The sequence below is a fragment of the Lepisma saccharinum genome, chromosome 21 (assembly GCF_977018435.1).
Source record: "Lepisma saccharinum chromosome 21, izLepSacc3.1, whole genome shotgun sequence".
NCBI lineage: Eukaryota > Metazoa > Arthropoda > Insecta > Zygentoma > Lepismatidae > Lepisma > Lepisma saccharinum.
The window spans coordinates 38,055,041-38,069,240 of NC_139249.1; the positions used below are offsets into that span (position 1 = coordinate 38,055,041).

A 14,200-nucleotide genomic window follows, 5' to 3' on the forward strand; every position below is an offset into this window, starting at 1 on the left:
CCAGAGACCCAGGTTCGAGTCCTGGTCGAGCCTGCATTTTTCGCTGAAAATTTCTCCGTAGTACATCTCCTGTGAGTGCCTAATCTACAATATTTCATTTCGTTTATTGAATCCGGTCAAGTGTGTACCTCATCACAGTCCCTTTTGGGGGACATGTGCTATGAGAGTGGTGAGCCGTTAGGGCTATGTTACGTGGTGGAGGTGCCGGGCATATTGCTATTAGCTAATCTGATATTTCTAGAGAGTACATTTCTGCCATATTTCTTATTACATGGTATGACCCATTCTCAAATGGTATACCTTTTTGTGCCCATTAGTTCTATGAATGCATAATAAAAACCAGTTTAAACTGATCAAAAAATAAAACATTTTATTCTTCAAATATAACAATGACTAACATGGATTGCATGTTCCACATTATATAAATCACAATGATATACACAGACATACACACTTTGTACATTATATAAATCACAATGATATACACAGACATACACACTTTGTAACAGTACAGTGTTATTCTTCACCACATACAAAAATAATATGACATCTTGATGCTACAAGCAATACCCAAGATTATATGCTTGTTGTTACCCATTGGCATCAAGGTATTTAATAGATATACATTTGATACTTTTCCCTTGAATGAATCTTCCCTTCCACAAGTACTAAAATATAAATGGCACATTTCTTTGGTTACATCTGTCTTTAAGTTTTCCTCTCGACAGGGAAAGCCACCCTTCACACCAAAGTAACATGACACCATCTGCTGGACAAAGCACACTGGGTCAACGTCCTATAACCCCTGTAAATTGGTTTTTACTCTATCTTCATTTCTTCCTTAAAAATCCAGAAAACTTTGAAATTTTCATGTGTTACTTTGTTTCTGTGGACATTAGGGTGACCAACTTTCGACCATGAATTCAAGGGAGATTTCCAACTTTTGGCATTGAATTTATGGGAGATTTAATTGCAACAAATTTTGCACAGTTTTAGTAGCGCAGTGTCAATCTGGTTGATCTTCACGGGATGGACAATGTTAAATGAAATAATTAATTTACATTTTATATAACAAACCGGTCACAATAGAGCATAGAAATTTACAAATTTGCATGTTTCTTAGTCCTGACCCACATATATTTGTACCAAGTCCAAGCATTTTTATTTAATTTTTATTTTTTGCAAATTTCAAAAACTCTTTACAACTATACTCATAATTAATTGTTTTGCACAGTTCACTGAACTCCTATTATATCGGAATGAATTACAATTTTTAAATTAAATATACTGGAAAAGTTGAATGTTAATGCAGGAGTCAGGAGGATAAAAAAATCACCCCCAATTAGAGCAGCTTTTTTGAATGGATGGATTTTTTCCGATAAAAAGCTGGCTTTTTTTGGAAAAGAAACGGAAATTTTGGCTCTTCACAAAATGTGGCTAACCTATTTCATTTGTAGTGTCAGTTAAGGGTTTAGAGGTTCGAAATGTTATGTTTCGAATATAGTTAAATATTTTTTTCATGATGTAGCAGCCAGAAGACACATATTGACCATTTCTTCTGCAGGGTGTTCGAAAAGTCACGCAATAGAGACTTTGAACGTACATAACTTTTAAAAAAAAAGCAATAGAGACATGAACCTTGTACTGGGTATAAACTTTGTCTATGTGAATATTTTAAAAACATTATTAAAGAAAATAATTCTCTGCATGAACGTTCAGTATGGAGAAAAAATTACTTAGGTGTAAAAAAGTATTTGTACGAAGCAAAGAAAAATTTGTATAGAGGATAGATATGGAGTCACTTGCAAAAAAATTCGATGTGTGTCTATGGTCTCTGTGGGTATTTATGGAATAACTGGACGCTAACTGGAAAGAGTTTTGCACTTCGCCACAGATGACACCAGTGCAAATATGATATGCTTGATATATATAGGGTATATGAGAATTGAATAGTCTTTGAATCCTTGCTTGCATATGCAGATGAGCAGGATGCCGAGATCGTAATAGTTAAAGGTTTCACAACTAATATACCTGAGACAGTGCTGATTTGGTCTTTTTCTACCAGAAGAAACTAGTAGATGCACATCTACATCTGGCCTTTTACCAGACATGGTCCAAATAAATTTTATGATTACATACATGAATTAAACACATATTTTCCTTTGTCACTCAGTGAGACAATTATAAAGATTGTACAGTAGACAGCAGGTACTCTGTTTCTAATAACTATTCATACTGTTTGCAACAAAATAAGCCTATTATAAATATGTAAAGAACAGATTATGCCTGCTCTGATGCTTTGAAAGCCCATATTTTGTCAGAATTTACATAACAGTCTAGCATATCATTGAGAAAATGCAAGACTGTTAGCAATAAACACATCTATACTAATCCCAGTGGCTTTACCTGCAATGCCATGTACCTTTGACTAAATTCCATGCCTGGAATCTACACCCACACCTTTCATAGTTCAGGGCATTAAAATTCGAATTCCAAATATATTAACCTTACAGCTTGGCCCAGCTTAACATACTTAATAGCCTCTTTCAAAATCTAGAACATGCTGCAAGGGTTTCCCTGCTATGTATCTTTGGTAATTTTCTACAAATACTTCTGCCACATCAATATCTCTTGACACACCTGCTACATGCGGTGATATTTTTACCTGGAAGGAAGAAATGAAGAATTAAATTTGGATGAGCCTATGGATAACACATTTCATATAAATAGCATATTTTCAGGGAGAAACAAGGTACAGATTTTGTATGACAAATAGTCATAAGTTGCTCGTGTTTTTTCTTTAAAATCACTAAATACCACTTCCATAGGAAACTTTGTGCAAAAAAATAGTATTATGCCGGGTGAGTTTTTTTTAGCTTGACACAACGAAATATCTGATCAAAAAAAAGTTCTGAATGAAATTTGTTCGTCACGAAGGGGCTCATCCAATGATGCCAAACTCCACACCCCACCCCACCTCCTGGGGGTGGGGTGAGGGGCAACTTTAAAATCTCAAATGGGAACCCCCATTTTTTATTGCAGATTCGGATTCTCCAGACAAAAATACGTAGGTTTTGTCTTAAACTTATTTGTGATTTGTGATAGATGGCGCTGTAATCGCAAAAATGAAATATTGCGGAAATGGTAAAAAATGCACTTTTAATCGCAAAATGACGTGAGGCATGTTGAACTGCATTTAGCATAACCCAAGAACAACGGCGTGGAAGTAGCAGTATTTTGATCCCATCAGGGTGCTCTTTTAAGGTGAGTCCCCTTGCCTCTCACCATCGGGGTGCTTGTTTTTAATAATCATTTTACAATAAGTGCTCGAAAATGTCACCACCCACTTTGATACACTGATTTATCCGCACTTGGAATGATTGGACACAACTGAGAAGCGTGCCCGGTGTAATCTTTTGACATGCATTGGTGATTCGCTCAATCATGTTTTCACACGTTGTTGGCAGTTCGTTATAAACTTCAGTCTTCGTGTAGCCCCACAAACAAAAGTCAGGCAAAGTAAGATCTGGCGATCTTGCAGGCCAAGACACTGGACCACCTCTTCCGATCCACCGACGGTTGTACACGCGATCTAATACTTCCTGAGCTGCAACGGAATAATGTGCTGGACAACCATCATGTTGAAACCACATTGTTTGTCGCATGTCTAAGGGAAGGTCTGCAAGCAATACTGGAAGTTCGATCTGCAAGAAGTTTCGATATTTCTCACCATTTAAGTTCCCATCGATAAAATATGGACCAATAAGTTTATCGCCAATTATTCCACACCAAACATTTACATTCAAAGGGTGCTGATGTTCAACTTGGCGTAACCAATGCAGGTTTTCAACACTCCAATAATGCATGTTGTGTCGATTAATCGTACCGTGGTTTGTAAAAGTCGACTCGTCAGAGAACAAAACTTGAGTAAAGAAATTGGGGTCTCCTTGTATTTGCTGAAGCGCCCATTGACAGAATGTCACTCGGTTCTGAAAATCATCACCATGAAGTTCTTGATGCAACGAAACATGAAACGGATGATATTTTCTACGCTTCAGTATTTGGCACACAGTAGTCTGCGAAATTCCCGATTCACGACTTATTTGCCGAGTACTAACGTGGGGGTTATGAGTTACTGCAGCTAATACCGCCATTTCACTATTTTCTCCAGCAATTGTTCTTCGGCGATTCCATTTTTTTTTTTTTTTTTTTTTGTACAGTTCTCTCGGTGGAGAACTGTTGAACAACTCTGCGAAAAGCAGCGTGCGATCTCACCCGGTCTGGAACACGTTGAGCATAAAAAATCACAGCATCATTGATATTCCTGCCACTTTCTCCATAAATGTACAATTTCAATTTTCTCTTGCACCGTTATAGCCTGCATTATAACCACTAATGGAGTCAAGGAAGAAAAACACTACTTCTGTCCTTTTCTTCAGGCTTCGTGGCAAATTATGCCGTGTCTGTTTGACTAGGAAACAAGGTCAAATGGTCTTTAGGAGAAAACATGCGGTCTTGAAACATGCTCGGCAATCTGTTCAAAACGTTGTTAACCACTTATACAACTGTAAAACGTTGAAGATTTCAAAGCTCCTTAAAAACCTATGACCATGTGAAAATAAACAATCTCACTTCCGAGGAATGGATCGTCGAGGTAGTCGTCTTCACAGCTAATGTTGTGCTGCCGATGGCTGGTACTGGACCTGCCCACTTCCTTTCTCCTTCCCCCCTCCTTTTCCCTGCTACTCCTGCATTATTACGTCATCCCTCTGCCTTGGAACTCCTCTATCATCATGACCACCCGTGTCACTTTTTTCGTTACATTCAAACCTATTTGTTTTTGTCTTCTTCCATTTTTTTTAACATCTTTACCCATCTTTCCTCTACATTACCTTTCTTCAACGTTTTACAGTTTTATAATTGGTTAACCTCGTTTTTAACAGATTGCCGAGCATGTTTCAGGACTGCATGTTTTATCTTACAAACCATTACAGCTTGTTTGCTGGTCAAACAGACATGGCATAATCTGCCACGAAGCCTGGCGAAGAGGACAGTGTATTTCTCGAGAATTGCACGAAATCTTACTTTTTGCGATTACAGCACCAGCTATCACAAATCCCAAAAAACAGTTTCAGACAAAACCTACGTATTTCTGTCTGGATAATCCGAATCTGCAATAAAAAATGGGGGTTCCCATTTGAGATTTTACAGTTGCCCCTTGCCCCACCCCTAGGAGGTGGGGTGGGGGTGGAGTTTGGCACCATTGGATGAGCCCCGTCGAGACGAACAAATTTCATTCAGAACTTTTTCTTAATCAGATGCGTACTTTTCGAGATATTTCGTTGTGTCAAGCTAAAAAACTCACCCGGTATAGTGGGGTATTCTGAAAATTTGACCTGGTTTACAGCAACACTTCTTATTTATTCTTTATGTTTAATAGGGATGGGAAAGATTAATCTGTACTCATAATAATTTTACTGATCCAAGATATCTATAGATATCTTACAATTAGTGCAATATTATGTTATATTTTTTCATGCAATATAAACATAAAATCTACATTTTGTACTTTTTAGAAAGAAAATGTCTAGATATGCAGCTCCTTTTACTTTGCAGTCACTGGTAATATACATTTATTAAGAACGTCAATGAACCATTTGGCATTTTATATCAGATGGGTAGAATATGGGTTATCGGTTTCAGTATACTTTATATCAACAGTTTATTGGTATCAGCTAAAATTTCATATGGGCCCATCCCTAATATTTAATATATATTAACTAGGTATAATGGAAATAAAACACTAATGCAGGCATGCAAGTAAAACAAGAACAAAAGTCTGACAACTTCAAATTTTGCGCAATTTTCATGTAGGTATATGAAAAAGGTTATATAAAAGGTGATATATTTGTTAACTTAGGAGAATATGCCACTGTACAAGCCACATTTGGCTTTGCGTTGCCTGCTTTGTTTGTTCATATTTGTAATGTAGTCTTGCTGCACATGTGGCTTATTTTTCATCAGTTGTCAAATCGAGACAATCATGAATGATCTATCAGTTACAAACATGCTGGATAATATACAAGAGAAGTCAAGTGGGGAAAAATGTTGTGAGTTTTGTGTGGAAGCAATCATGGTGTACAAATTATAACTTGTTGGTGAGATATATGAAACGTAATGCTTATTTTTGAACTTATAAAAACATGAGGAATACTAATTTTGAGTGTTATTCGGGAGTTTTAATGAAATTGCATAGTGTAGTAAAAGCCTGAAAGGTAAAATTACAAGTAAAGAAACCGATCTCCACTCTTCTTGATCTGCGAGTGGAATAAGGGGAAAGAAGATTAGATGTATTGTCCTTAATACAATTTGGCCTTGTAAGGAGGATAGGAGAAAGATGAGATAGAATAGCGCCAGAATGATTGTTTACTGTCTACTGAAACAGGCTAATTTGGCCTGGACTTGATTACAGTTTAAGGTGTGATCTTAAGACCATGTCATCGGAAAGGCTACATAAGCCCAGAACGACTGTTAGCAAGTTCGTATGCTGCACAAGGAGAAGGAAAAAGGCCAAACGAATGACATACATGACCATGTTGTAGGTGGAAAAGAGTAAGAAGGGAACAGGATATGAACATGGTGGAAAAATAGGAGTGGTTAAAGATCAGAATATGGAGAGGATTGACTTCTATGACCAGAAACTACAAAGGATTCATATTCATTTATTTGTTCATCACAGGGCCAAAACCACATTTAGGTTGAACATGTATGTAACCTATACAAGATGATACAACATGAGAATAAATAATTATAAATTTAGAACTGCTGCTACTGAAATCATAGGGTAGAAAATGATTTCCTTTTTCTTCTTACATCTTGAAGCCTCCCTCTGAAATAATATATTCTTGTTTAAATGTTCTTTCTATTCATATCTCACCTTGCTAGCATATTATTCCTTGCTTTTGTGTAATTTTACCAGAAATTCCTGAAAACCTCTCACAATTGAGTTTGAGAGGTAGAAAATGTTTACCACACTATGGCACATGCAATTACTTTTTTTTAGCCAATCTCTGCAGTAGAGTGGTTAGCACAGCCAGAGATCCTGAATTTGAATCCCAGCTTGGGACGAGTGTTCTTTGCGAGTGTTATTTCAATTTCATCATGCAGAAAAGCAAACTAAAATAAATCAAATTAATCAACCTGTTTTTGGTATTTAACCTTTTGCTGCCCAAGCGTCTCGAACGAGATACCCAAAAGTAACCCTCACGGAACCAAGCGTCTCGATCGAGATGCTGTGTCAAGGTCGTAGTTTTTACGTTATAACTTTTCTATTTTTGGCTAGAATTTCGATTTTATTTTTTTATATTGTTCCTAACACATGTATTTAACAGAAATGGTTTTTTGCATTTTTTTTGTCTTCATGAAAATGGAGGGGGAAAGGCGGGGAAAGGGACTTCTCTTTTGCGTCTCTTTTCAAGGTCAATTTTTTGCCGACAAAGGAAGACCGGCTTTGTTGTTCTAAAGCAATGCTTTTCACTCCCTCCTGCTAAGTGCTTTCGAAGGAAGCTTGTTTATCAGTATCTGATGTCAAAATGAAAGTTTTTTGTGAGGGGGTGGGGGGAGGAGGAGGGGGGGAGACTGGTTCTTGAATCTGCGTTGTGAGAATGGAATTTCGAAGTGCGCTGAAGGAAACCTTTGTTTTTTTTTAGCACAAGTGTCTACAAGTGGCAACAGGGGTTACCCAGCATTGTCTAAGAATAGAATTTCAAGCAGCTGTAAGAATTGGCGCTCATTTGTCACTATGTTCTAGCTTTTCGTCCGTGAATGTTGTGCGTAGGTGTCGTTTTGTGCCCAAGTGCGAGGACATTTTTTGGGTGAAGTGACAATTTTTTAAAATAATTTTTTGGGGTTTTCTCCCTTCCCCCTCCATATATACACACCAAATTTGCATAAATTTTGCATTTTGTGCATTTTGACATTTTTTTTTGGGGGGAACACCATTATTTTTTTAAGAAAAGTATTTTTGAGGGGATTTCCCCCCTTTCCCCCTCCATATGTACACCGAATGTGCATAAATTATATATCGTCTGAATCTGTGATTCATTCTGCGTACAACGGTATATCTTTCATATCTCTAGGGCATTTAGTTTCTGAGCTATAGTCATTTCAAGGTACCGCTGCATTTTGAAGCTTGAATCAGTGACCATTCCTTTTGAGGGTACAACTCAAGTTACATTGTTCATACGTCAATGATGCAAATATTTTTCTGTTCCTTACATGCCAGCGATAATTTCTACGTGCATTTTGAATGGGCGAAACCCCATTTTTTTTTTAAAAAAAAGTGTTTTCAGGGGATTTCCCCCTTTCCCCCTCCATATATACGCTGAATGTGCATAAATTATATATCATCTAAATCTGTGATTCATTCTGCGTACAACGGTATATCTTTCATATCTCTAGGGCATTTAGTTTCTGAGCTATAGTCATTTCAAGGTACCGCTGCATTTTGAAGCTTGAATCAGTGGTGTGCCGACCATTCCTTTTGGGGGTACAACTCAAGTTACATTGGTCATATGATAATAATGGAAATATTTTTGTGTTCCTCACATGTCAGCGATCATTTCCATGTGCATGTCGACACTGTCATGTACTTTTTTCTTGGGGGGAGGGTGGGGGAACCAAATTTGTTTTTGTGAAATTTTGGAATTTTGAGTTAGCCCCCTTCCCCCCACCACATATATGCCGAATTTTCAAAAATTTCATATAGTCTGAATCTCTGGTTCATTCCGCGTACAATGGTATATCACTCATCTCTCTAGGGCAATTAGCTTCCAATCTACACTCATTTAATTGAAACTCTGCATTTTACTCAAAATCGGCTCGGGCAATAGAGGCTTACCTGTGAAAAAGGCCTTGGGTGGCAAAAGGTTAATGTTACTTTTCTGCTACTTCTGACTAATCACAATGATGAGGATGATTAGATGAAAGGACACTTACAAAGAATATTCATGTTCAGAGTGGGATTCAAATCTAAGAACTTTGGTGGCGAGATCGAAAGTCGATCACTTAATGAGCTCAACCAGTGAGCTGACAATTACCATATGACCAACAGTTTTACACCAACCCTGCACACGTACCTGAGGCATTTTCCACAAAGGACTACTTTCTGGCAGAGGTTCTTTTTTGAAAACATCCAACACAGCTCCCGACAGCCAGCCCTCATTTAAGGCACGTACCAATTCACTCTCGGTGATCACTGACCCTCTTCCTATGTTAATGAACATGGGCTTTCGCAGACAATGCTTCAACACACCGCCATTCAGAAGTCCTATTGTGTCTTTTGTTTCTGGCAGAACATTGCATATGTAGTCGCAGCTTCCCAATACCTCAGTAAGTCCAGAAATAGTTCTGAAAGCAAAGTAAATACATTTGAATTGAAGCTTAAGATTGCACACGTACTGTATTGACAATGACATAGACACTGATACAGATTTTGCATATGCACCGATAAAATCAGAGTTCTTGCTGGGGTGGAGGAAGTAATGGACCCTGCCTGAAATAGATTTTGTCTTTTGCGTTTGTTGCATTTTCAACATACATATATACAACCGTGATAGATATTAAAGACATTACTGGGTGCATCCAATAATCAAAGCAAGATCCCTGGAAGGCAGTTCTTATGCCCTTTTCAGAAAACTACATGGCGACAAACTAGATTTTTCAATATTTTTGAATGAGTACTTTGTGGAGTGCACCTACGTGAACAACAAGTGTTTACTGCAATCTTCAGTCAGTTGTCTTTCATGAAATGCTCAGTGAAGTAGCTATGTTTTATACTCTCAGTGATGCCTTTAAATTGAATTAATTTAAATGAATTGTTATTAAACTAATGTGTGGTCTGTGGTTGATAAAAATGTTGTTTAATTTATTATGAATATTATGATATATATATTTTTCAATATTATGACCTTGTATTTGTATCCTATTCTAAACTGTAAACACAAATATACATATTTCAATTTGCTTACCCGATATTAAAGGTGATAAGTATTAAACATTTTCATGTTATTTGTAGACCAAAAATTATAAAATAGGTTAATATGAAGACTTCAACATCAACCAGTCAGCTTATAGTTATGGTTTAACATGGAAGTCAACAAATTTAGCAACTTTCATACACATTACAACACAAAATAGTTAATTTCCATAGGAACCTATTGCCATCCCATTATGAAATTTTGCACACAAATAGTCAATTGATGTCTTCAAAACACATATTCAACATTTTTCGAGGAAAAATTACAAAATTCAAGTAACAGTCATGTTGCATTTCAAGTTAACACCAATTTGAGCTCTCTAGGTTATTTATGTTATTGATGGGATGTGTGTTTGAATAAAGTTTAATACATACAGAGTTTGTATAATTGAAGAACAACACCACCCAAAAATTTCAAAAAAGAATATAAAAATTTAGCTTATTCAATTCCACGTTAATCTATGCTAACCAATTTTTTTTGAGTATGCCTTGTATTTTTTATCGTCGTGAGGACAAAAAGGGCCATTTTTTTGGAGGCTTGCAAACGATTGCTCTTTTGAAATTCCATAAATCAAAAATGGGTATTCCGATCGTAATGAAATTTTAGTATGGTGCAGGCAAAAAGGTTTTAAAAATAAATCTTACTTTTCAGATTTTTAAAATTTGTCAAAAAAACGTTACCATCAATTTTGCTAAGAAACTTTTTCTTAGTATTGGGCAGTCCTACAAATCCAATATTGGTCTTGTTTTGAAGCCCTTTGCATCTGTTTTTAAAATCCAGTATCGTTCTTAATTCACATTGAAAACGATAATGGATTTTAACCTCTTGGTGCCCAAGTTTCTCGATCGAGATACTTTCCTGTAACCCCCGGGTGGCCAAATATCTCGATCGAGATACCTTGATATGCTCGTAGTTTTTATGTTTATAATGTCGCTATTTTTGGCTGAAATTGCAATTTTCTTCTTTCATATTATTGTTAACACATATATTAAACAATAATGACTCTTGCACGTCTTGGTGTTGAACAAAAAGGTGGGAAAATCGTGGCTTTTTTGTGTGGCTTCCTCTCAAAGAGAAAAGAATTCCGACAAACAAAGGGGGGATTTGTTGTTCTAAAGCAATGCGTTTCTTCTACCACTGGAAACTCGATGGGTGAAAAGTTTGCTTGTTGGTACCCGAGGTCACAAGAAACTTTCCTTGTGTCCGCACAAGGGCAGGGGTTGGTGGAGAGGGGTTGAGGAAAACTGCATTGTAACAAAGCAAAGATTTAGGCATGCACGAAAACAGGTCTTTATTGTTTCTCAAGTGACTCCAACGTGACCTGCATTGTCTGTCTAAAAATAGACTGGTGATGCACATGCAACAAAGTGCAATATTTGGGGTGCTTTAGTCACTCTGGTCTAGTTTATCAGAGCAGGCACATGCATCAGCGAGGCTCACGAAGTGTGCACGTGCCTGAAGTTGTTTTTTTGTGGTGCGGTGGTTTTTATACCTCACAAACTGACAAGTGTGCATGTGACTTGTGCCATGTGAAAGTGTCATTTGTGCCTGCAGTTGACCATGGCTTCCCCGAGTGGGATGAAGAAGAACTTGACATTCCCTCTGACATGTCATCATAATCTGATTCTGATGATATGTCACAATGAGGAGGCACACATTGCCCTTCCCCTCCTCCTGTATCTCCTGTCGACTGTGCACTTTTGTAAATTTCTAAACGAGTCAGTGGCACGCAGACCACTTGTTTTGGGGGTACAAGTCATGTTCCATTGTTCATATGATAATAGTGCAATTATTTTCTTGTTCCTAACACTCCAGCGATTATTTCCATGTGTATTTTGACAATGTCTTTTTTGTCGGGTTGGGGGGGGGGTTCAAAAAAATCTTGAATTTTCCAGTTCCTCCCCTCCCCTCCCTCTATATATACACACGCCGAATGTGCATACACTTTATATAGTCCGAATCTATGGTTCATTTCGCGTATAATGATATATTATTCGTCTGTCTACGGCAATTAGGTTCCGATCTACAGTCATTTTTATAAAACTCTGCATTTTTCTCAAAATTGGCCTGGGCACCCGGGGCTTACCTGGCAAAAGAGGGTCGGGTACCAAAATGTTAAAACAGATGCAAAGGGCTTCAAAACAAGACCAATATTGGATTTGTAGGACTACCCAATACTAATAAAAAGTTGCTTCGCAAAATTAATAACTTTTTTTTGTGACAAATTTCAAAAATCTGAAAAGTAGGATTTATGTTTAAAACCTTTTTGCCTGCACCATACTAAAATTTCATAACGATCAGTCATTTGAAAAAAAAAACATTTTTTTTCCTCATGACGATAAAAAATATACGGCATACTCGAAAAAAACTGGTTAGCATAGATTAACGCAGAATTGAATAAGCTAAATTTTAATGTAACTCATATTTTGTAGGTCTACTGGTTAATTTTTAATTGGAGTCCAAACTCGAGTATCTATAATTTTTAATCCGACAGTAGTGAATCCATCTCACCTGTATTCATGTACGTAAGGTGGTTGGTCTGGCTTCTGTGGTACTGTCCTAACTAAAGCCCATATTTTGGCACCCAATGTGTGCAGCAAGCTGGCAACTGTAAGAAAGAAGAATGGAAATTAATTTATACTATTTCTACTTTTAAGAAGTAAAAATTTCACGTATACTGTTGCTGGCTTAGACATGCATTTATTCAATGGAAAATCTCTCTCCCTTCTGTTTATATTATAGTGGAACCTCAATTTTACATTTTCCTGCATTATACCAGGTGGTTATAATTAAAGTGACGGTGTTCAGAGTGGTACAGCACGGGCTGTAATGAGAGTAGCAGTCTGAAACTTCGTAGATATGCTAATGAAGCAATGCGCTCGCGAATTATGAAAAAAAAAAAAAGTTCCAATTCTCGCCACCAGGGTAAAAAACGGCGCTGTAAGCAGTCAAAACGTGGAAATTTCCATAACTCTGACGTCAAAGTCGGTGAAATTGCCTAACCATTGTGTGAGCTCCCTGGTTGTTGTTGGTGACGCTTGTTGCTTTTTCCTTTAGTAATGTTCATGTAATTCGAATAGTGAAATTGTAGCGATATTTTATTACAAAGAGTATTGTTTTCTGCGATTTATAGTGTTTTTCCTGTAACTATACCAAGTTTTGACTGCTTACAGCGCCATTTTTTACCCTGGTGGCGAGAATTGGAACTATTTTTTTTTTCATAATTCGCGAGCGCATTGCTTCATTAGCATATCTACGAAGTTTCAGACTGCTACTCTCATTACAGCCCGTGCTGTACCACTCTGAACACCGTCACTTTAATTATAACCACCTGATATATTCACTTTTGATGGTCCCAACATAGTAAAATGTTATACAATTTTCCTCGGTTTTACATTTTCCCGCATTTTAAGTGTTTTAAGCTTGGTCCAATCAAAAACGTAAAATCGAGGTTTCACTGTATTACAAGTTAACAATAGAAAAAATAATTTCTCAGAATCATGGTTAGGAAATGTATGACAATAAAACACAAAAGTAGAAGTAAATTTGAAAGTAGCCAGCCTCTGAGGTGGAGTGGTTTGTGTAGCTTCTTATGGGTAATTTTTATAATTGAATTAGGTTATTTCATGTAACTTTTGACTAATTGCTACAATGAGGATAAGTGATGATATGATGAAGGACACTCACAAAGAACACCTATACCCAGCTGAGATTTGAACCCAGAACCCCTGGCACCATAACCACTCTGCTACGAAGCTTGGCTATGAGTCATTCAAAAGTCTCTCTTGTTAGAGGTGAACGACTTCTTCACTAGTATAGTGTGGCCACTCTAGGACCATGATAAAATTCAAGTATAATTCCCAATTTTAAAGGAGAACTTGGTATAAATTCAAGGGTACAAGCAGATGTTTTCTCTACTTCAACCTTACGTATTACCGCCCTCACCATCCACCCACACACACACATGCAAATATAGTAGCAATATAAAGGGTCTGTGTGATTCAGACATATCCAAAAATTCTAATTCAATTCAATTAAAATATTAAATTTAAGGTGGGGAGTATACATTTGCCATTTCACACACTCATACAGACGAAATACATCTACATACACAAGTCACAAATGTTACGGGATATACTAATCTATGAAAAATTTTTAATTGT

The 14,200-nt window shown here is 37.0% G+C and overlaps 1 protein-coding gene across 1 annotated transcript in view; it reads right to left on the reverse strand.

The window, feature by feature from the left end:
- Positions 1-352: 352 nt before the first annotated feature.
- Positions 353-14,200, reverse strand: part of LOC146004137 (glyoxylate/hydroxypyruvate reductase A-like) — a 53,631-nt gene continuing 39,783 nt past the window's right edge. Inside the window, exons 4-6 of the mRNA XM_083142804.1 lie at positions 12,549-12,645; positions 9,138-9,408; positions 353-2,665 (exon numbers count right to left, since the gene is read on the reverse strand). Of these exons, the coding sequence (XP_082998930.1) occupies positions 2,534-2,665; positions 9,138-9,408; positions 12,549-12,645 (500 nt within the window). The 3' untranslated portion in view covers positions 353-2,533. The remainder of the gene's footprint in view (positions 2,666-9,137; positions 9,409-12,548; positions 12,646-14,200) is intronic.